General features: G+C 43.0%; 1 protein-coding gene across 2 annotated transcripts in view; it reads right to left on the bottom strand.

The window, feature by feature from the left end:
* The window catches only part of ANKRD55 (ankyrin repeat domain 55), a 112,116-nt gene that overhangs the window by 32,780 nt on the left and 56,164 nt on the right, over positions 1–23,172 (bottom strand). For both annotated transcript variants that reach the window (XM_069555951.1, XM_069555950.1), the window contains exon 7: positions 13,834–13,962. In XM_069555951.1, the coding sequence (XP_069412052.1) occupies positions 13,834–13,962 (129 nt within the window). The remainder of the gene's footprint in view (positions 1–13,833; positions 13,963–23,172) is intronic.

The following is a 23,172-nucleotide window of genomic DNA, read 5'->3' as shown; positions in this document are numbered from 1 at the left end:
ATACAGGATGCTCAGGGCTGGTGCACTGGGATGACCCAGAGGGATGGGATGGGGAGGGAGGTGGGAAAGGGGTTCAGGATGGGGAACACGTGTAGATCGTGGCGGATACATGTTGATGTATGGCAAAACCAATACAATATTATAAAGTAATTAACCTCCAATTAAAATAAATAAATTTATATTAAAATAAATAAATAAATAAATATGTGTGTAATTGACTGACATCAGAGCTAGCATGATGGGTGGGCCACCTAGATAACTTCCTCATTAAATATATGTATCTTGCTTCCTGCTCACTGTAGAGGTTGACCCCTGAGAAGCTGGCAGTTAATTTTAATATTAACAAAATGACAATGATGAATACTGATTAGTGGCATAATGATGACCAAAATGATCTGGTAATAGTCAAATTGCTAGAAGTTGCATGTAATTTAGTTGTCAAAAGTCCTTTTTGAACAGAAGTGGGGCATAACATCCTGGAATGTGAAGTCAGGTGGGCCTTAGAAAGCATCACTATGAACAAAGCTAGTGGAGATGATGGAATTCCAGTGGAGCTATTTCAAATCCTGAAACATGATGCTGTGAAAGTGCTGCACTCAATATGCCAGCAAATTTGGAAAACTCAGCAGTGGCCACAGGACTGGAAAAGGTCAGTTTTCATTCCAATCCCAAAGAAAGGCAATGCCAAACAATGCTCAAACTACTGCACCATTGCACTCATCTCACATGCTAGTAAAGTAATGCTCAAAATTCTCCAAGCCAGGCTTCAGCAATACATGAACCGTGAACTTCCTGATGTTCAAGCTGGTTTTAGAAAAGGCAGAGGAACCAGAGATCAAATTGCCAACATCTGCTGGATCATGGAAAAAGCAAGAGAGTTCCAGAAAAACACCTATTTCTGCTTTATTGACTATGCCAAAGCCTTTGACTGTGTGGATCACAATCAACTGTGGAAAATTCTGAAAGAGATGGGAATACCAGACCACCTGACCTGCCTCTTGAGAAACCTGTATGCAGGTCAGGAAGCAACAGTTAGAACTAGACATGGAACAACAGACTGGTTCCAAATAGGAAAAGGAGTACATCAAGGCTGTATATTGTCACCCTGCTTATTTAACTTCTATGCAGAGTACATCATGAGAAATGCTGGACTGGAAGAAACACAAGCTGGAATCAAGACTGCCGGGAGAAATATCAATCACCTCAGATATGCAGATGACACCACCCTTATGGCAGAAAGTGAAGAGGAACTAAAAAGCCTCTTGATGAAAGTGAAAGAGGAGAGTGAAAAAGTTGGCTTAAAGCTCAACATTCAGAAAACGAAGATCATGGCATCTGGTCCCATCACTTCATGGGAAATAGATGGGGAAACAGTGGAAACAGGGTCAGACTTTATTTTTTGGGCTCCAAAATCCCTGCAGATGGTGACTGCAGCCATGAAATTAAAAGATGCTTACTCCTTGGAAGAAAAGTTATGATCAACCTAGATAGCATATTCAAAAGCAGAGACATTACTTTGCCGACTAAGGTCTGTCTAGTCAAGGCTATTGTTTTTCCAGTGGTCATGGTTGGATGTGAGAGTTGGACTGTGAAGAAGGCTGAGCACCGAAGAATTGATGCATTTGAACTGTGATGTTGGAGAAGACTCTTGAGAGTCCCTTGGACTGCAAGGAGATCCAACCAGTCCATTCTAAAGGAGATCAGCCCTGGGATTTCTTTGGAAGGAATGATGCTAAAGCTGAAACTCCAGTACTTTGGCCACCTCATGCGAAGAGTTGACTCATTGGAAAAGACTCTGATGCTGGGAGGGATGGGGGCAGGAGGAGAAGGGGATGACAGAGGATGAGATGGCTGGATGGCATCACTGACTCAATGGACATGAATCTGTTTGAACTCCGGGAGTTGGTGATGGACAGGGAGGCCTGGCGAACTGCGATTCATGGGGTCACAAAGAGTCGGATCCGACTGAGGGACTGAACTGAACTGAACTGAACGGGGTCATAATTTAGTAGCTAATCAATAAAGAAGTAAAACAAGTATGAAAAGGAAAGAGCTTCAGGAAACCATTTAAATCGGATCCCTCTTTCTGTGTAGATCTATAAGTTTTTATCTTATCTTTGGAATGAGATTGCTGTACATTCTTTTTAGCAACCTGTCCGAGCCTTAAAAGTCACCAGCTCTTCCTTGAGAGTGTCCTATATCTCTTTAGCTTGAATAAGCGAGTAAGTAAATATTGTGCATGTTATTTTTCACTGGACTGAAAAATACAAAAAAAGCACTACGTAAGCGCTTCCCAGGTGGCTCTAGTGGTGAAGAAACTGCTTGCCAGTTCAGGAGATGCAGGAGACTAGGATTCAATCCCTGGGTTGGGAAGATCCTGGGCACAGCAACCTACTCCAATATTCTTGCCTCTAGAATCTTATGGACAAAGGAGCCTGGCAGGCCACATAGTCCATGGGATTGCAAAGAGTTGGACATGACTGAAGCAGCTTAGCATGCTGCACTACATAAGCATTTGCAATTTAAGATAACAATAAATCCTCAAAGGCCAATAAAATAAAGTCATTCTGTCTCACACTGTGGAAAGTCTTATCTTTCAGCTTTCTACTGGTATCTGGGTAAAGATTATAAAACAGTCCAAATAACTCATCTGCATTTTCTCAGTGAATCCACAGAGACCCTGAATCTCTAGGCGGCAGGTCTTATGGGTAGAATGGAGGTCCCTAGGAGGCATGAGGAGCAGTTTAAAGAAATGGGAGAGATAGGCTGTAGTTCTGGGGGCCAGGAGCCAGGTTACATGCCAGACTCAGGGTCCCTGGGCTGAAAGGGATTACTGAACTTTTTAAAAGCTGCAATTCTAATACACTCCAAATGCTGTTCAACAGCCATCTCACAACAAATTTTCCAAGTATGTAACATTTCTTTTGGCATTCTTCCCACTTGATTATTTGACCCCGGGTTGTGTTTTAGAACCTCTGAGTCAGTTTGCACAATTCTGTGGAACAGAACCCATTCATTTTGGCTTTTCCTCTTCCTTTCCCTCCCCTCTCCCTGTTTGCACCAAGATCTCTCCGGATATCCTATGACTCAGCATGGCTTCTCAGAGAACCACTACACAGTGAACCCTGGAGTGTTTGCCCCCTGTACTGGGGACAGTGGCTGACACCAGTTCTGAAAGCTCTTGCAGGACCAAAGGCTGAGGGCATCAAAACTCTCAACTTTGAGCCCCAGGAAGAGTGCTGACTGGGTTTAAAATACTATACCATGGCCAGCTACATAATCTGTGGGGCCCAGGAAAAATGTGGAGCCCTCTGCTCACATGCCAGAGGAATGACGTGTTCCTTTCTTCTGTGGTGTCTCTTTTGACCTGTCATGGAGATTTTTATTTGCTATTTAGTATCACACTCGGTCCCTGGAGGAGGGCATGGCAGCTCACTCCTGGGTTGCCTGGAGAATCCCATGGACACAAGAGCCTGGTGGGCTACAGTCCTTAGGGCTGCAGACTGGAACAGGACTGAAGTGACTGAGCAGGCTCGCACGTCACACTCCCTTGGGCTGGGCATTCTCACTGTGAGTGCAAGCCCTCCAGGTGGCTAGGGCTCTGGTTCGCCGTCCGGATCCTTCCTGAGTCTATCCCCAGAGCCCTGCCAGGGGACACATCCATAACGTAGTCCCTGCCGGCCACCTTTAGCCTTCCCTGCGTCTCACCCTCCCCCTTACATCCTCTTCTCCCTCCGTCCTTCTTCTCACAATGACTTTTAAATAATTTGGATCAATGAGTTCAGTTCCATGGCATGCTTGTCATCAAAACGTTGCTGCAGTGAACACATCTAAGCTTTCACGCCTGCTTTATCAGCTTTTCTAAGATTCTTTCACCTAATGTTACTTAAACTTATTTTGAAAGGTCTGACGTATGTATATTTAAGACAATCAAGAAGCTCCTCTCCCCTTTTAAGAAGCATTAGCCCCTAGAGAAGTAAAATAGAAGCAAAAAAGAGGGTCCACTCAATGAATTGATTTTGTTTACAGTTTCCTGGAAGAGCAAAGGAATTCGGCTCGCCAAAGTGTTTTAAACAGCAAAACAGCCTGTCACGGGTTCTCCTTCTGTGTGGGATGGAGCGTCAAGCACAGATGGAAAAAACAGAACCCACATCTTACACACTGTCTTCCTCTCTCCTTGCCTGACCCATGCAGGAGCCATTTTGGAAGCAACCAGCTTAGATGCAGGGTGGGGGTGGGCTGCAGTCTGGCACGTCTGAGTGGGCCCCTTCTGACTTCCTGAGCAGATAGTCCCTTGTCAGCATTTCCCTTGAGAGCTGGACTCTTACATGGCTTTTCTGGATAAGAGAAATTTCACTCGCTTACCCCTTTTCTCCAAAATGCCTTTGTCCTGAATCTTTCAGACAATTCCTTTGTCTTCAAATCCAACCCTCATTTACATCCCCATTGTTTTTATAATAATATCCTCCCAAGAGTAACGGTGATAATGATGTTTACCAAGTGAATGTTCTGTGCCCAGCACGGCCTGTTCTCACTTGTTTAATCCTGACAACAACTCCGTGGGTGTCAGGACTAAACAAGTGAGTACCATAAGGTAGGCACTCTTATCATCCTCATATTGTAGAGGAGAAATTGGAGGCACAGAGGGATTCTGTCTGCCAGTGAGTCGCTCGGTTGTGTCTGACTCTTTGCGACCCCATGGACTGTAGCCTGCCAGGCTCCTCTGCCCATGGGGTTTCCCAGGCTAGAGTACTGGAATAGGTCACTGTTGTTCAATCCCAACCCAGGGATTGAACCCAGGTCTTCTGCATCCCAGGCAGATTCGTTGTCCAATGTCACAGCCATAGGTGGCAAGGCTGGGACTGACTGCAGAGCCCTGGCACTTCACTGCTACACTATTTTGTCTTCAGTTAAAGGAATGGTTTATTTATCTGATTCTGCATGTTCACATGGGAGGAATTAAAGTGAAAACTGTTGTTGGTATCAGCAACATCAGTAGCAGTAAAGTGTGTCTTACCAACTGAGACCTTCTTTCCACATTTGGTGCTTTAAAAGCCTCTCTTAGGACGGTTGCCATGGTGCACCCTCACAAGAATTTGAGAGAGCCCTAGAGGGGTCCCTAGGGCTTCCCTGGTGGCTCAGGGGAAAAGAATCTGCCTGCAGTACAGGAGATGCAGGAGACGCGGGTTTGATCCCTGGGTCGAGAAGATCCCCTGGAGAAGGGCATGGCAACCCACCCCAGCATTCTTGCCTGGGAAATCTCATTAACAGAGGAGCCTGGCAGGTTATAGTCCATGGGGTTTCGAAAGAGTTGGACACGACTAAACGACTAAACAACAACAACAAAGAGAGGTCCCTAGTTTGTGAATAGAGGCCCTGGCTCAGTGGTCTTCTTGGCAAACTCAGCTGAACATCCATCAGATGGAGTCTCCAGGCCTGGGAAGCCTCGGTCACAGACACCAGGAAGCACTAGGAGAGAAGAAATGGGTGTTGCCCACAAGGGCCCCTAGGAAAATTGGAGAGTGAGTTTCCATTTGGTGGGAATATTGTTCAACAGGGAAAGAATATTGTATAGATCTTATTATGGAGCTCTAGAATTCTGCATTGGGTGGCCAAATAAGATTGTGGGTTTATTTATTTTTCTTTTATTGTGTTGTTTTTATCTGTGGGTAATCCATGAAATTGTCTTCATGTAACCTAAAGACTGCTGGGAACCACTGAGTCCTAGTCATTTTCTTTTTACACCTCATGAAGGAGAAGAATTCATAAGAAGCCTTGCCAAGAAGAAAGTTAGATTAAGGTACAGTAATTTTGTTATCAGAGACTGATAAAAAACAAGATTTCAATATCCTTATTGTAGACCCTTTTTATTCCAGGTGACTTCCCAAGAAATCTTAGTGCAAGATTTAGGATTAGTTGTTTATTTGTTAACGTGTTGGAGAAATTAGTTCTATGGTGGGTTCTTCAGGAAGGGAACTCCAATCTCTGTCCTTCTCTTGGAAGTAGGGGTCTGTTTGTCACATGACAGTGACTGCTCAAAGGAGATGAAAGGGTTTCAGGTCACGTGGCCCTTTTAAAGGGCTAGGTGGTTTTGTGCTGTGAGAAGAACACTGGCCCTTAAGTTCATCTGGAGCCAAATGTGTCAGACTGGAATGGAGTCGGAGGGGAAGACCTACTAGCTTGTGAACTAGTAGATTGTGAACACACGAGAGTTGAGGGTTTGTGGCTGACTAGAAGAGAAGTGAAGTGAAAGTCGCTTAGTCGTGTCCAACTCTTTGCAACCCCCATGGACTCTACAGTCCATGGAATTCTCCAGGTCAGAATACTGAAGTTGGTAGACTTTCCCTTCTCCAGGGGATCTTCCCAATCCAGGGTTCAAACCCAGGTCTACCACATTGCAGGCAGATTCTTTACCAGCTGAGCCACAAGAGACTCCCAAGAATACTGGAGTGGGTATCCAGTATTATCCCTTCTCCAGCAGATCTTCCCAACCCAGGAATCGAACCAGGGTTTCCTGCATTGCAGGTGGATTCTTCACCAACAGAGCTATCAGGGAAGCCTGACTAGAAGAGAAAGGGGCCCAATATCCTAGCTTGCAGTCAGGACCCTTTTCATAATTAACCTGTTTGGACCCAGGCTTTCTGCTTGGCCTGATACCAGGGTCTGCTGTATCCCAAAACTTGGGGCTGACCCCCCTGGAGGGCTACTGTAAGATAGAAATGGTGGGTGAGGGGCAGTGAGGCACTGTGACCCTCAGCTGCTGAATTACATCGTTTCACAGGTGTTCTAATGATTAATATGGAAAACACCCCCACGAAACCTCCTTCCTTACTGTGGTCATGTGTAGAAACACTGTCTTTCTGCTGAAACGGAGCCTCATAAAGAGTAACTTGTAACAAATATTGGCTGAACCGAGCATAAATAAATAAATAAAACAAGCCTTACAAACTATGGGCAAAGCCAAACTAGAATTATACCCGTTCTTTTCTTAGCTTTCTTCTCTTTTTCTCACTATCTCCCACCTTTCACTATCTTTTCACGTCTTTCTTTACTTGTGTTTACTCCTAGGTGAGTTCCTATTTTTTGGCCGTCCACCCATCTCCTTCCCTCTCTGCAGCCAAGCCCTGGGGAGCTGACACATGCAGGCCACTTTAATTTAGGCTATCTTTTAAGATAACTCCATCTTTGCTTCCAGGGTAATGGGAGTTGATTTAGTAAATTTGACTTTCTCTTTGATTATTCTGGGCTTATGTGGTTTTCTAGTTTTCCTTTAATCAAGCACTGGGAGTTGTGTGGTCTGGGCACCTGTGGGTGTAGGGTCAGCCTGGACAATGGTAACCTCCCTGTGTACTAGTTTTCCACCTGTGAACAGAGGGGTTGCATTAAATGACTTTGTGTGGTCCCTCCCAGCTCTAAGGTTCTTTCATCTATGGTCTGGATCCACTGGCCTATGACATTTATAATTATCCTTTGGCATTCTGAATATATTTAAAGTATATTTATAGAGTTTTGACACAGTTCAGACAGTTGATCACATATCTTGGCCACCACAGGAAGGAGGAGAATTTCATGCTGGACCAAATCAGTCTCAGACACTAGTGGCTTCATGGTTCCATTCAAGAGCTCCAAGGGTGTGTGTATAATTTCCTTAATCACATACCGAATGAAAAAACATGAAATAGTTGCTTTATATTAGGGCAGTTCTTTTTTTTCTACTCACTCTTGAAAAATGCACTGCAAGAAGAGTACTACTGAGGAAGCTTCTAAATAAACACATTAGTTAGGGTTAGGAGGAAGGGCTCTTGCCTGGAAAATCCCATGGACGGAGGAGCCTGGTGGGCTGCAGCCCGTGGGGTCGCTGAGAGTCGGACACGACTGAGTGACTTCACTTTGACTTTTCACTTTCATGCATTGGAGAAGGAAATGGCAACCTACTCCAGTGTTCTTGCCTGGAGAATCCCAGGGATGGGGGAGGCTGGTGGGCTGCCGTCTATGGGGTTGCACAGAGTCGGACATGACTGAAGCGACTTAGCAGCAGCAGCAGCAGGAGGAAGGAGCTAGAGGTGAGATTTGAGGGGCGGTAGATACTTGGCCCTCTCACTGACCTGTCATCATAGCTATCCTAGATTACATATCATTAGGAAAAGCTCCTTGATACTAAGGCAATGCATTCCTGGAGGTCTTGGTTAAGCTGAAAATGGTATGTCACAGAAAGAACCCAATAAAACACTAATTCCAATTCCAGTGGCTTGTGATGGATAAGCTTATTGAACTGAATTCAGTGAAAACTTTTTTGCTATTCATAAAGATTCACAAAGGTCTGTTTTGGGTCTTGAGAGACAGCTGGATGAGTAAGGTATGTTACACTTAAGCATGTGGTCTAGAAGAGGAGATGTAGGTATGCCACTGATAGTAACACCAGCAATAGAAGGAAGGACGTGCTGGACAGAGGGGAAAATTCTAAAAGGGAGTTCAGCAAAGAGGGTAAACTTAGTTGAGCCTTGAGAAATAAGGAGGAACAAGTATAAAGTCTGCAGTTAGAAGGGATGAGGCAGGGAAGGCCAGAAGAAAAAAGTATTGGGACTTCCTTGATGGTCCAGTGGTTAAGAATCCGCCTCCTAATGCAGGGTTTCAAGTTTAATCCCTGACCGAGGAACTAAGATCCCACATGTGGCAGGGCAAATTAACCTTTGAGCCTCAACTGCTGAGCCAGGGCACCATAAGGAAAGATTCTGCATACCACAACTAGGACCTGATGCAGCCAAATAAATCAATAAGATTACTGTTAAGTATATACCATTTATGGAGAAGGCAGTGGCACCCCACTCCAGTACTCTTGCCTGGAAAATCCCATGGATGGAGGAGCCTGGTGGGCTGCAGTCCATAGGGTCACTAAGAGTCAGACACGACTGAGCGACTTCCCTTTCACTTTTCACTTTCATGTATTGGAGAAGGAAATGGCAACCCACTCCAGTGTTCTTGCCTGGAGAATCCCAGGGACGGGGGAGCCTGGTGGGCTGCCGTCTATCTGGTCACACAGAGTCAGACATGACTGAAGTGACTTAGCAGCATATACCATTTAAAGAAAAACAAGTAGAAAGAAATGTTTCACCAAAGGGGAAGAGGATGACCAAGGGGAAGATTGGATGAATCTTTCTCATGTATTGAGGGGATTATCAATATTCTAGTATGACTGGATTAATGTATACACAGATTGAAGAGGAGAAACAGGGAGTAGGGTGGGGTGGGGAGTGATTGTTCACAGCAGTCAGTGTAAATCAAAGAGTTTGCTCTTTACCAAAAAACAGCACTTGCTGAAGCCTTTTGAGCCAAGAACCAAGTGTGACCATAATTGTTTTGGTGCAGTAACGGTTACGGGAGTACATTCCTTTGTGATTTGTAGAAAGAGCACCTGGCAGCAATGTGAGAATAGCGTAGAGAAAGAGAGGGCTGAAGTAGAAATACAGATGCTGAAACTGATCCCATGAGAGAGAGGGGAAGCTTGACCTAAGGCAGTGATGGTGGGTGTACTTCCTCATCTCCATTTGTTCTTCCTGGTCAACTCCCTGTTTTCAACCTGCTCTCAGCATGTATGAGTTGCATTAAATGGGCTCCTTGGCCCTTTGGCTTCTAGTTGGGGTTGGCCAGTGAGTGGCACTGACAGGAGATGGACGTAGGAGGAAATAGTGACTGGGGCACTTATCGTTCAGTTCTCTCCCTGCTAGGTCACAGGTTGAGTATTCCATCCAGGGCAACAGTTTCTGTCCTGGGCCCTCTCCTACAGTTACAACTTTTGCTGTGTCTTAGTAACCTTTCCCTCCCAGGCTCTTTTAGGCCCAGATTCCCTAATGGCAACCTGTGGTTGTCTGTAAACAGCCTTTTTATGAATCTATGCTCAATTAATCCCGTCTGAGTGGGCTGCTTTGTGCTAGGACCCTGATCTATACCGTGGGAATAGAAAAGAGGTAACTGTGAGGCCTGAGGAGGTGGAAGGAAAAGGTCTTGACAACCAACTGGATGTGAATGATGATAAGGAAGGAATGTTCATGGGCCACCTGGAGGCCTTTGTCTTGGACAACTGGGAGGATGGAAATGTGATGGGAAGGAGAGACTGTGGATTCAGTTTGAACAAGTTGACTTTGACACATCCATGGGAAATGATGGGAAGATGCCTGGTAGAGCTGGAAATGTGAGCCTAGTGTCAAGAGAGAGGTTAGTGCTGGATTTTGACCTGAGGAAATTCTGAGTAAATTGGTAGCTAAAGTCATTGGAACCGATGGGCTTTCTGAGGAAAAGAGAATGAAAAAAAGATTTATGACTTCTGCAGTGTTGAGGAGTGAGAGGGAGATGAAGCTGAGAGAGACCTGTGTAGACTCCTGATAAGTGAGTGCCATCACAAATAGGTGAGAACATGCCCCAAAGCGACTGAGATTTCATCAGGGGAGACTGGATGCAGACAGGGACAGGGTTCTGCTCAGTGTTAGCCCAGAGAGAGCCAAGCAGTGGAGTCTCCTGGGCAGATGGGGAAGGTGAATGAGGGCAATGGGCCTACAGGAGGGCCCCACCAGCGACCAAGGGACCTGAGAAATGGGGCAGAAGTCAAATGTAGTTTACTTTCTGGGAGGGCATACTTGCAAGACAGTGTTAGTTGTTCTGTTGTGTCTGACTCTTTGTGATCCCATGGACTGTAGCCCACCAGGCTCCTCTGTCCATGGGGATTCTCCAGGCAAGAATACTGGAGTGGGTTGCTATTTCATTCTCCAGGGGATCTTCCAGAGCTAGGGATTGAACCCATACCTCTTATGTTTCCTGCATTGGCAGGTGGGTTCTTTACCACTAGCGCCACCTGGGAAGGCCTTACTTTCTGGGTCCAGTGTTTCAAATCTTTACTGCGTTGATTACCTGGGTCAAATACAGAGGCTTTATTAACTCAAAGTCCTGTCACTTTAAGTATGGTCTCTTATAGTTCCAGAGAAAAGCCCTAAATTCAGTGAAAGGACTAAATGACAGCAGGAAATAGACCTATTCATATGGAAAAACTTCAAGCGGAGCAGGTGTTATAAATGAAGAAGCTGGCTAAAGGAGGCAAGTGTAATCCTGGTTTTGCCTGACATTTGGAATTACCCTTGGTCTTCTCTGAAGAGTAAAGGTCAAAGCACATCACTTCTGAATTTTAGTGCTAACCACAGGGAGTGAGAAGGTGCACAGTTCCTCCAGAGTAAGATTCTTAACATTCTGGAGTCTGGTTACAGATCCTCATTGAAGAGCTGAAGAAATAGTGGACACCTTCCTCAGAAAAACGTATGCCAACATCCTCACAGATCCACCCATGCAATATCACATGTGATTATAGGGGTCCTAGAAGGGATCTGTAGTGTTAATCTTTCCCCCTTCCCATGCCACATACAAAGTAGGCGCTCACTAAGCATTTATTAAGTTATTAAGTATATAAATGTGTGAGGCATTATACTTAGTTTACAAAATCATGAGTCAGAATGCAAATATCTTAGGTAGGAGTAGCTAAGGTTTTAGCACATATTCATATGAACTCATTTATCATAGTGGTTTTCAACCCTAGCTGGGCATTACAAGCTCCTAGAAGAAGGGAAAATGTTGCAAAAATACTAACAGCTGGGTTGCACCCCAGAATAATTGACTGAAAATAGGTGTGGGGCTTGAGTATCAGTATTGCTTAAAAGCTCTTCATTTGATTCTAATGTGCAGGCAGGATTAAAATCAATGTAGCAGGTAAAAGCCACATCATTTAGTAGAGAGAAAGATTATGTAGATAGTATGCTAACTAAGCTTTCATAGAGGAAATTGGGAACCATAATAAAAACTATAATCTCTTCCAATCACATAGAATATTACGTATCACTGTCATGTACACAGTCTCATTCACACCCCAAAGATACACCAATAGTTAAGCCAAGCAGGCATCAGGGACTTTTCTCAGAACAAATCCGATTCTGTTAATGCAAACTCAGATCCTCTGAGCTGAGCACATTTTTCTTTCGATTTTGCAAAATTGCCTCTTGGAGGATAAAAACAGGGGTTCCCACCCACAAAGAGCCCAACTCATTAGATCTGGAGTGGGGTCTGGGAATTTGTCATTTTACAAGCGCTGCTGATTCAATTGCAAGCCTGTGTCCCAAGCAGTAGCTCTAAACTGTGGGTGCAGTGGACAAAGGTGGAGCAGAGGAGGCATACAGGTAAGAATTCCTCGGGGAGATTTTGTCAAATTCACGTACAGGAGCCCCATCCTAGATCGATGGAATCAGAGAACAGAGGTGATGAGAGTGAAGATACAGAAAATGCTTGATTCTGATACCACTGTCACCCCAGCTGAGAACCAATACATGTGGGATGTTTCTTAGTTGCCCAGCCGTATTACCCTGGGGCCACTGCTGCAATGGTGACCTCTGGCCAGAGGACTGGGTGCTGGGCAGGGACTGGCATGGGGGATTGGCAAGGCAGCTGATTAAATACTGAAGGTATGTAGGAGGGTGCTCAGGGCAGGTGGGGATGACAAAAACAAGCTTTATTCATTTCAGAGTTTTGTCAGGGCTGGCCCTGCTACAGAGTAACTGAAGCCAAGCTTGCAAGAACAAAAACAGAGTAGTTTCCAAATCACTTCTATTTCCCCTTGATCTCAGGCGCACATGTCAACCCTGAAAGTGCCAGGTGCCCTTCTCCGCCATGTGTGGCACGTGAAAACACCTAAGTGAAACCACTGTCGGGGTGCATAGAATCAGGGGGATGCTGACCACAGTTCAGCAAGGGTCTCTTTATAGGGCTGATGGAAATAAACAGTGGGGATGTCTACATCAGGCATCAAAAGACAGAAGGGGCTGGCAGTTTTGTTCAAAGGATGCATAGTACTGCTCTCAAGGACAGAACAGATAACTCCTAGTTAATCAATCCCTTTGAATGATTTCCCGAGACAACACCTCAATAAATGTTACCAGTGGTCATTCTTTCACCTCAGTCTCAGTTTTCCTCTCTTTGAGCTGTAGATTTCTGATTTCTCCAGTTATATGTACTGATACAGACTCCCTTTTGGGATAGCGAGGTAAGTGTCATGAGTCGCTATTTTCAGGGTTCAGAGTAGAACTCAGGGTCTCCTGGAATTATTCTGCTTCAGAGGATTTGGAAGGAAGAAGAGACTCATAGTCCAAAGACTCTGAAGGGACTTCTAGCAATTCTTCGAAGAATTATCATGGAACACTGTGAGCCCTCAGCAAGCACTGCTGGAGAGAGTGAGGTGTGTATATATGTGTGTGTGTGTGTGTGTGTGTGTGTGTGTGTGTGTGTGTGTGTGTGTGTAACAGCCAAGGTGGGCTCTGCCTGATATTTTGTAACTCCTCCCCTCTTTACCTTGGCAGGATTTCTTCTCAGCAACTGATGTACCCAAATGCTCCAAAGTGACCGGTCTGCTGTTGCCTTTCTGGGTATGGATGGAGGGAGGAGGGCAGCGTGCATATATCTTGCTTGCTCTGTCATACATATAAGTGAAGTGAAGTGAAAGTCACTCAGTCATGTCCAACTCATTGCAACCCCATGGACTATACAGTCCATGGAATTCTCCAGGCCAGAGTACTGGAGTGGGTAGCCTTTCCCTTCTCCAGGGGATCTTCCCAACCCAGGGATCAAACCCAGGTCTCCCGCATTGCAGGAAGATTCCTTATCAGCTGAGCCACAAGGGAAGTCCATCATACATATAAAGCCCACATCAATGCTGGGACTGTGCCTTACAGGTCTGACCTACTCAGAACTGTTAACATTGCTTTACACCATTTACGCTTGAGACAAGCCCATTGGCTAATTTCTCACCTGGACTGCCCAGTGGAGAGCTGTTTTAAAGTCTTTATCCACAAGGGTAGGGTCTGCCCCCTTCTTCAGCAGCATTTGGGTGTGTTGAGGCTGGTTGTGGAAAGCTGCCCAGTGGAGTGCTGTCATCCCCTGCAAAACCACAGTCAGAGGGGCTGAGATGAGCACAGGCTATTAGGAAGGAAAGTGGAGTACACACATTCTCCCCAGGCCCGAAGGCATCACCAGATGTGTTGGTTGCTGTCTGTCAGTTCACTTGTTCCTTGAATCATTCATTCAACTGATACTCCTTGGGTTCCTACTTGATGTCAGGCAAACAGGTGCCAAGCATACTGTAGGGAATAAGATCAATGAGATCCATGTCCTTGTGGGAACTCCATTGTGGTAGAGGAAGATAGATAATAAATGCAAATAATAACACAAATACAAATAATAATAACACAAACAAGCCAAAGGATTTTCAGGATTGTTGAATGCTATAAAGAATGCACCTGGGGTGCCATGACCAAGTAACCACCCCGGAGGTAGGGACTGTTCTACATGGGCCTCTGGGAATCGAGGTAAACTGAAGAGCAACAAGTCACAGAGGCAGACACTTGTGATCAGAGTACACTGGGATGCCATCTCCCACCACCAGACCAGAACACTGCCTGTTTACTAAAGTATTCCAGAGACTGACCCAGGCTAGATGAAAAGCAGTTGAATGAATGAATGAATGAATAGGGAGAGGAGGAGAGCCATGCGAGGTGCAGTTGGAGAAAGAGGCAGGGCTGATCCTTGGAGCGTGGGATGGGGAATAACCTATATAAGGCGTTTGGATTTTATTCTGAAGTCAATAGAAAGACAGTGAAGGATTTTAAGCAGGTGTTGACATGACCTGATTTACACTGTTTAGAAGAAATCACTCGGTGGCAGCCTGGAAATCAGATCCGGAAGGGCCAATCTGGTGAATTCCACCTTCTTTCCTAGCTTAAGGTCACACGTTAGGTATGGTTTCATAAATAAAATGAACTTCTGCTGGGAAACATTTGCCAAAAAGAACCAGTAGTATTTGAGAGTAGACTATGAAAAGATGGCCTCTTCTCCTTGCGTATAGCTCACAATTACATGAAATATATCTAAAATGATTCTAGATTAAGGTGCCTGGTAAAGGGAGCAAAGGAAGTGGACAGCTTTCTCTTTTTGCAGTTGTCTCTGCATATAACACAGCGTTACCACCTTGGCCTTCTCTGCCCATCCAAGATGAGCTGAATGGAGGAGACAGGCTGCAGCCTGGCTAGAAGGGTAGAGCTATTATTATTCCAGATAATACATTAATAATATTCCAGATAATAAATTCCCTGGAGAATTGAATGGCAACCCACTCCAGTATTCTTGCCTGGAGAATCCCATGGACAGAGGAGCCTGGCAGGCTATAGTCCATGGGGTCACAAAGAGTCGGACACGACTGAATGACTAACACACACACAGATAATACATGAATATGTATTGCTCTAGAGAGCTTTATGAGTTCTTCTGTATATCATCTCAATCCTCCAAATAACCTTTTGGATTAAATATTGTGGTGAAGTCTGTGGTGCTCACCAAATTCGATTTCCTCTTTCTCCAGGGCACATACTCAGCCCACATCCCCAGTTTCCTGGCAGATAGGTGTGGCCCCCGAGGCTGGGTCCTGACCACTGCCGTGTGAGTAGAAAGGATGGAAGAATGGAAGCCCCACTCCTCCAAGGCCTGCCTAGAAAATAAAAACTCTGCAGCCTTTTAGATATTTTCTTTCCTCACCTGGCAACTGAATAGAGGGGAGGCTAAGTCTCAAGAAGGTGCTGGAATCGTGTGATTAAAAAGTCCAGGAACCTGGTTGATGAGACAGGACAGGGTCACCTCATCAACCAGCACTGAACAATGAAGCGAGCAGGAAAAAGCTTTTATTATGTGGGGCACTGAGGTTTCGAGTTTTTGCTATAGCAGTTGGTCAGCGCTGAAAGGTGTCTCTGTCCTTTCCATTTTATGCAAGGGGAAGTTGAGTTCTAGGGAAGTTCTCAAGCCTGTGACTGAGCACAAAACTGAATCTAGGGTTTGAGGTTTGTGGGGCAGTGAGATTAGAGTGTAAGTCCCCTTGACCAGTTCCACATTCTAAATCATTACATTATGGCCTGCTTTCAAGTGTCAAGTGTCATACAACACTGAGCCTCCAGATACTCTTAAAGATATTTCATGAAATTGGTTCCATATGGAAAATAATAACCATCTAACAACAGTGGAACTTCTCATTCTTATTCCTGCGGCTGAATATTTACTTGAGGTTCAGAATACCTCAAAGCATTTCAGTGGGTCCTCTTTATTTTTAATTTGGCCCGCTGGAATTAGAAATCTGGACTCCAGGGAATCAGATTCTTTTTACTGTGCAGTGATTACCCCTTTCCCAGAGCTGAGTACCGTTTGCTTTAGAATCATTGGCTTCATTATGACGTGCCACCAGCTCCAGGACTACAGACATCGGAGACAATTCTGAGTTACTGGAGTATAACCTCATGAAGGCAGGGCCCTTTTCCGCCTGAGTCCCTGGAACCTAGAACGGTGCCAGGCACACTGTAAACGCTCAGCAAAAGCTTATTAAATGAATGAGTGACTTCTTATTCTTCTTGATGGATTTTTTTGCTTTTGTAAAATTTGGCTTTGCTTTCTAAAATCATTCACACAAGAAAGACAGAACATGACTTCTTTATAGAAAATGAACTTGTCTGCTATGATCATTGTTATCAACTGTTCAGTTGAAACCTGTTGAAACCTGTGAGAATTCTTGATGAGTCCTCCAAATGAGGTAGATGGCAATCACCATATGCAGAGAGATTGATTTAGCCAGGTGAGAATTCAGCATGAAACTGTGAATTAATTTAATCCTTGTTAGGACACTGTTAAGCCTTGTCTCCTGAAGAGTTTCTAGGCTTTAAGAATTTTTCTCTTAAAGCAACCACCACCCCTTACCTCCCTGTTGGAAAACCAAACAACAACAACAACAAAAATGAAAACAAAAAACCTCGGCTCCTGCATATTTTGAAAAACAGTGCAAAAGGCCACTACTATTTTTCATACACCTACTTGGTGCCAAGAACTTCATTCACTTCACTGAATCTTTACAACAATCTTGAGAGATAGGTATTTTTAGACTCATTTTACAGGTGAGGAAACTGAAACACAGGTTAAATGATTTCCCTAAGGTCACTGACTGACTGGGTATAAGACAAGTTGGGATTCAAATTGGGGTCCCTCCCACTCTGGAGGAAATTGCTTGTTCCACACATCAAGCTAGTAGCTTTCATTTTCAAAATGAGCTCAGATACTGGACAATTTTTTTCTTTGTGATTTTAGCTGGATTTGGGGTCTTCTCACTTTCTAGAATGGTGATTCTCAAGCATAAGGGTTGCCACCCTGTATTATTATTTATTTCATTTGGCATCACTTCTAGTTTTCTTCTGAAAGTGCAGTTGGCAAATATTTAGTTTAGTAAGCTATTGAAAAAAAAAAATATATATATATATAATCCCTCCCACCCATCCTCTACCTTGGAATTTGGGATCAGTGTTATAAATCACTGTTGATCCTCTGAGTGGCTCCAAATCAAGACTTGAATTACTCAATTAGTCTCTAAATAATAATACATTATAATATATAATATAAATACATTGTATATTTATATTATAATACAAACAGGCTTCAAACATTCATTCAAGTCAAGAGAAATTTCCTGTTGCTATTTTTTTCAGTTGGGCTAATGAGAAATAAAAATACACCCTCTTAGAGTTAGTAATATGAAAACCAAAACTTTCAAAATCAGCTCAAATGCCACTCTTTGCATGGCACAACACACTTGTTCAGGAACTGTTTCCTACAATCGCGTCCTCCTTCTTTCAGCTTCTTTAACACTGCTAGCACATCGTAGTTGTATTAAGACTGGTGGCCATTTAAGGGGCAGACTTCCAGCTTGGCAATTTGCGTCTGCCCTGAGCTGTGACAAGAATTAAGATTTAGCTGTGATGCACTTTAACAGCAGAGGCTGTGGCTTACTCACTATGATATGCCCAAGCACACAGAATGTATTTGAGAAATGTTCACAGGAAGAGTTAATCAGTGAATCGCAGGTTATCCAGGTTCTCTTGGATTCACAGGGAGTATAAAACACCAGAGTCTGTTGAATGCAAGCCAGCCACCTGTGTCTAAACTGTGATGCCCCTCACTGAGGACCCAACTGGGCCTTCAAAGAATCTGAGAGCTGAAAGTCTAGGAGTCTCTGGAAGATACGTTGCAACACACACCCAGATGGCCCTGGTGACAATAGAATTCTGCTTCTTTGAAAAAGAAGGTATGTTGGCTCTGAGCGAAGAGTAACTTATATTCATTTAAGAACATAGCTCTCTAGAAAGTTTTGGAGGGAGATGTTAAGTTTTGGTTGACTTAGGAGCCATTTCGAGATTGTTGATAGAAACAGCTGTGTGTGATAGCTGTTGTGTGCATGGCAGGCTGGCTTTGGAACACACTCTGGTGCACATGAGTAATTCTGTGCCTTGAGCCTGTGCCACCAACATTTCAGTAAAGGGCTTTCAAGTCCTATCGTCTTCTCAGAACTTTTTTCTTTTTTTTCCAAAACCACTGTAACTTTTGTGCTTTATGAAGCAGAAATCTGATTCAGTGTTAAGTAGTTTTCTGTTTCAGAACTGCACTTTTAGACCAGCTCTTGCAGATGCTAAAAGGCACAGAGAAAGAAACGTGTGATGTGGCTGGCTGCTTTGGTTCATCCCGCATTTTGGTGCACTGGGTGATAGAATTCTAGCAGGTGTTTGCGAGGTCAGCAAAACAATTCTAGGTCATTTGAAGGATCTAGAAGTTCACAGAAGTCCAGTTTGGCTCTGTCTGACATTTTTATATTCACATACTATTAATTTTGTGACTACCCCTCATAAAAGTTACAGAGGGTCTTCTGTGTACAAAAAACTGGGATAAAGGATATAATTTAAAAGAGTCTAAAATGAACTTCTAAAACAAGATAAGAAATGCAGTAATGAAAACCATTTTCTTCAAATTTATGTGGGTAAAAACTTACAATTATAGATCACAAAGATTAGTAAGGCTTTAGCAAAAAATGCTTGCATGTAAATATTACAAATTTCTTCTTAAAATATTTTGGTATCTGTTTTTCAATATAATTTTTTGTAATGCTATGTATTTCATATTATGTAACTTCAAACATTTTTCTTAGAAGGGATCCACAGCCTTCTCCAGTATGCCAGATATGTCCACATTTTGAAACTGGACAAGGACTCCCGCCCTAAAATCTACAATACATTTTTGAAGCTCTCAAATGATACAAAATCTTTTTTTTTGTTTGAGAGTAAATTTGGAAATAATTAAAAGTCACAGGGAGTCAAATCTGGTAAATAAAACGAGTCATTCATTGAGTTGGGTCAACACAACAAAGAGGGAAAGGACAATAAAATAAAATCATATGCCTTTTTCTTGAATTTAATAATTTAATTCTTTATCTAAATATATATTTTAGGGACACTTTATTATGTGCAAGTTACTGAACTAGATTCTAGGGATATAGAGATAAAAAAATACATGATCTGCCTCTGGGACCTTATGGGGAAAAGAGGGTCTGAGGAGAGAGGGAAGTGAGAGCTCCTACGTAGCACCAGACTCTATTTGTTAAGGTGTTCATTTTTAGAATAAAAATTCTGGTGCATTAAATTTTTTGGCTTTATTATTTTACCTTCTGCCAGCTGTAGAGCAAAAAGATTCCTAAAATCAGGGACTGTTTCAATTGATTTTGCCTTTTTTAATAAACAGTCCCTGCTTGTGCTTGAATCCTGGGAATGTTGTAAGTAGATTTTACTGCTAAGAATTATATCCAAAGATTCACATCTGGTTTTGCAACTCGGATTTATTTTCTGCAAGTGCTATTGTAATGTAAGTTTGGATTGTCAGGTCACTCACAAAAATCTACTTATATCAGAATGTGCATTAATATAGGATCAACTATCTATTTTAAATACCATGCATAACAGTGCTTTTCTGGATAAATGCATTCAAAATTCTAATGCAGATGCCAATATTTTATAGTCCCTCTTCATGGGGTGCTTTTCCTGTCAGAGCTAAAATGAAAGCAGGAGAGGTTAGATTCCAGGAATTTAACAACTTAATTCTCTGTGGCTGCAATAGACAAGCCCCTCTCTTTGTCAGAGATTCCCCTGAGGTCCCTCCCAAAGAACAAAGGCACAGGACAATCTGACCATCTGACCCATGGTGCCTTTCCCACAGTGTTAAATCCTGCAGTGTGGATAGCTTCCAAACAAGTCACTTTATAATTAAGCAGTGTGGTTAATGAAACAAGAAAAACAAATAGATCATTGGAATGAGAACAGAGTTCAGAAATGAAACCACATATTAAAAAAAAAATCTTGTAACAAACTAAAAGAAAATTTAGCATGATGTAGTTATGTCCCTAGGGGTAGGAAAGGCCTTTAAAAAGGATACTGAAAACAAAAACAATAATGGACAAGAATGATCATCTTGATTATATCATATTTTACAATTTCTGTAGAGGAAAAGACATCACAAACAGTTCTAAAATAAAGAATAAACTATGAAAAACATTTGCAATTCAATAGCAGATAAAGGATTGGTCAGAATATAAAATAAACCCCTGTGGGAACTTCCTTGGCAGCCCAAAGGTTAAGACTTTGCATTTCCACTGCAGAGGGTACAGGTTTGATTCCTGGTCGGGAAACTAAGATCCTGAACACCGTGTGGTGCGATTAAAAAAAAAAAAAATACTCCTATGAATACGTAAGAAAAGGTGAATGGACAAAGGATCTAAATAAATAGGCAATTCACAGAAGATCTAAAAATGCCCACTGTACCTATGAAATTATGCTCATTTTCATTGGCTATTAGGGAAATGCAAATTAAAACAATAATAAGAAAATCCGACAACAGGAAAACAGTGATAAGCACGTTTTACACTATGAGTGGAGTTATAAATTGATGCAGTTGTTTTGAAGAACAACCACGCATGCATACTAAAAAGTAAAATTGGGAACCCTTGTACACAGTTGGTGGGAATGTAAATTGGGGCAGCTACTACAGAAAACAGTATGAGATTGAGATAGTCGCTTAGTCGGGTCCGATTCTTTGCAACCCCGTGGACTGTAGCCCACAAAGCTCCTCCGTCCATGGGATTCTCCAGGCAAGAATACTGGAGTGTGTTGCTATTTCCTTCTCCAGGGGATCTTCCCAACCTAGGGATTGAACCCAGGTCTCCCGCATTGTGGGCAGATGCTTTAACCTCTGAGCCACCAGGGAAAACAGTATTGAGGGTCCTTAAAAACTAATAATAGAACTACCATATGATCCAGTAGTTCCATTCTTGGGTATATATACCCAGAAAAAATGAAAACACTGATTTGAAATGACACATGCACCCCAATGTTCATAGCAGCATTTTTTTACGATAGCCAAGACACGGAAGCAACTGAGTTCCCATCAATAGATGGCTAGATTAAGAAGATGTGGTAATAGATACAAAAGATTGAGAAAGTATGTATATACATACTATATACATACACACAAAAGAACAATTACGGGGGGGGGAAGGTGGTAGGGTGGAAATAATCAAGGACTTCTAGTATTACTTGTAATATTTAACTTTTTAAGAAGCAAATGTGTTCATATATTATTTATTTAAGTAAAAACTAATAGTACAAAAAATGTTTCAAGTCACTGAGCTCAGAAGAGGATAGCCTCTAGAGTGATAGTCATCTCTGATATAAAGTGGTACATATTATGTTTTGTTTTACATGAGCAATTAGAGGATGGCTGCAGAAAACATTTCTTTTTCCTTCGCTCCCTCTCTCCATTCTTAGTTTCAGTTAACAGTCTGTCTCAATTAAGTTAGATTTCTGTTAATTGATCATTTAATCTTTAAGCATTATTGTGACAAGCTTGGGAGTCCTTTAGTTATTCTGGGAAAATAATTCTATTCAAACTCCATAGGGGATATGTCTTGCTCTTTCCTCTTGTCGTCAGTAAGCCATAATGCTTCGCCAGCACTAGCTTACCTTTTCCCTGATTTCTTTGCCTTTGCTGTTTTGCTTCCTGCTATTTAACAGATGTAGGGTGTGTGTGTTTTAACTGTTACTCCTTCATATATAATGGAGACTGTAATTGGAACTCATTTGGAAAAGTGGGGTGGGGGTGGGGCTGAAGGTGACTGCTTATTCAGAACACTGAGAAGCCAAATGCAGGAACTCTACCAAGGTAATAAATGGAAAGGAAAGCCTGTGCTGTGTTCTTTCCATTTCAGAACTATCCTTATTTCCCAATGGCAAAGAGCAAATTAGCCCTTGCAAATTTATATGGATTGGCTCATGCCAGCAATATATATGGGCTTCCCTGGTGGTTGAGATAATAAAGAATCTGGCTTCAATGCAGGAGACCCACATTTGATCCCTGGGTAGGGAAGATCCCCTAGAGAAGGGAGAGGCAACCCACTCCAGTATTCTTGCCTGGAGAATTCCATAGACAGAGGAGCCTGTAGGGCTACAGTCCATGGGGTCATAAGCAGTCAGACATGACTGAGCAACTAACATGCACACACAGCAACATATATACTAAAGAAAAACGCAGGCAAGCATTAGTAGTTGGATTCAGATGGGTTTCAGACATGCTGTGATATGGTGTGAAGACGAAGCTATGACACTGAAGGCAAGTGTCCTTGTTGAGGCATCGGCTCAAAAAAGCCAGTAGGTTCAATGCTGGTGTAAGACCAAGAAGAATCTTCTCTGAGAGGTTGCTTTGCACAAAAGGGAACTACAGACTTTTCCAATATTAACCACATATTGTCTGAAAAGTGTTACAACTACCACTGTTAGAAAGATCTCTGTCTACTTTCATTCTCACCAACCAACCAGGGGCCTCCCAGGGTGGGGAAAAATAGGGAACTGTCACTTTGCTAGGGGATGTTCAGCTCCACTGAGTTGGGGACAGAGTTGGGAAATTTAACTTTAGGGTGTAAATGACTGAATTTGCCCCCTTTCATTTAATAAGTCCCAGGGTGGGCTGGGGGTGAGGGAAGAAGCTGAAGGTGTAAGAAGTGGTTGGCAAATTGCCCAAAGTCTAGAAGTTCTTAATCAGCTGACACAGACTGCAAGCCCCCAGGCTCCCTGCTTTCACAAGAAGAGCACTTTCTCATCTCTGGTTCTCGTTTTTAAAGCAGAAGTTTGAAACAGTGCAATATTCTCTCATGTAGGGTTTTGCTTTAAACTACTGAAGACGAGGGGTAGGTGA

The sequence above is a fragment of the Ovis canadensis genome, chromosome 16 (assembly GCF_042477335.2).
Source record: "Ovis canadensis isolate MfBH-ARS-UI-01 breed Bighorn chromosome 16, ARS-UI_OviCan_v2, whole genome shotgun sequence".
NCBI lineage: Eukaryota > Metazoa > Chordata > Mammalia > Artiodactyla > Bovidae > Ovis > Ovis canadensis.
The sequence above is the reverse complement of the archived record's forward strand: the minus strand, read 5'-3'. Positions and strand labels throughout refer to the sequence as shown.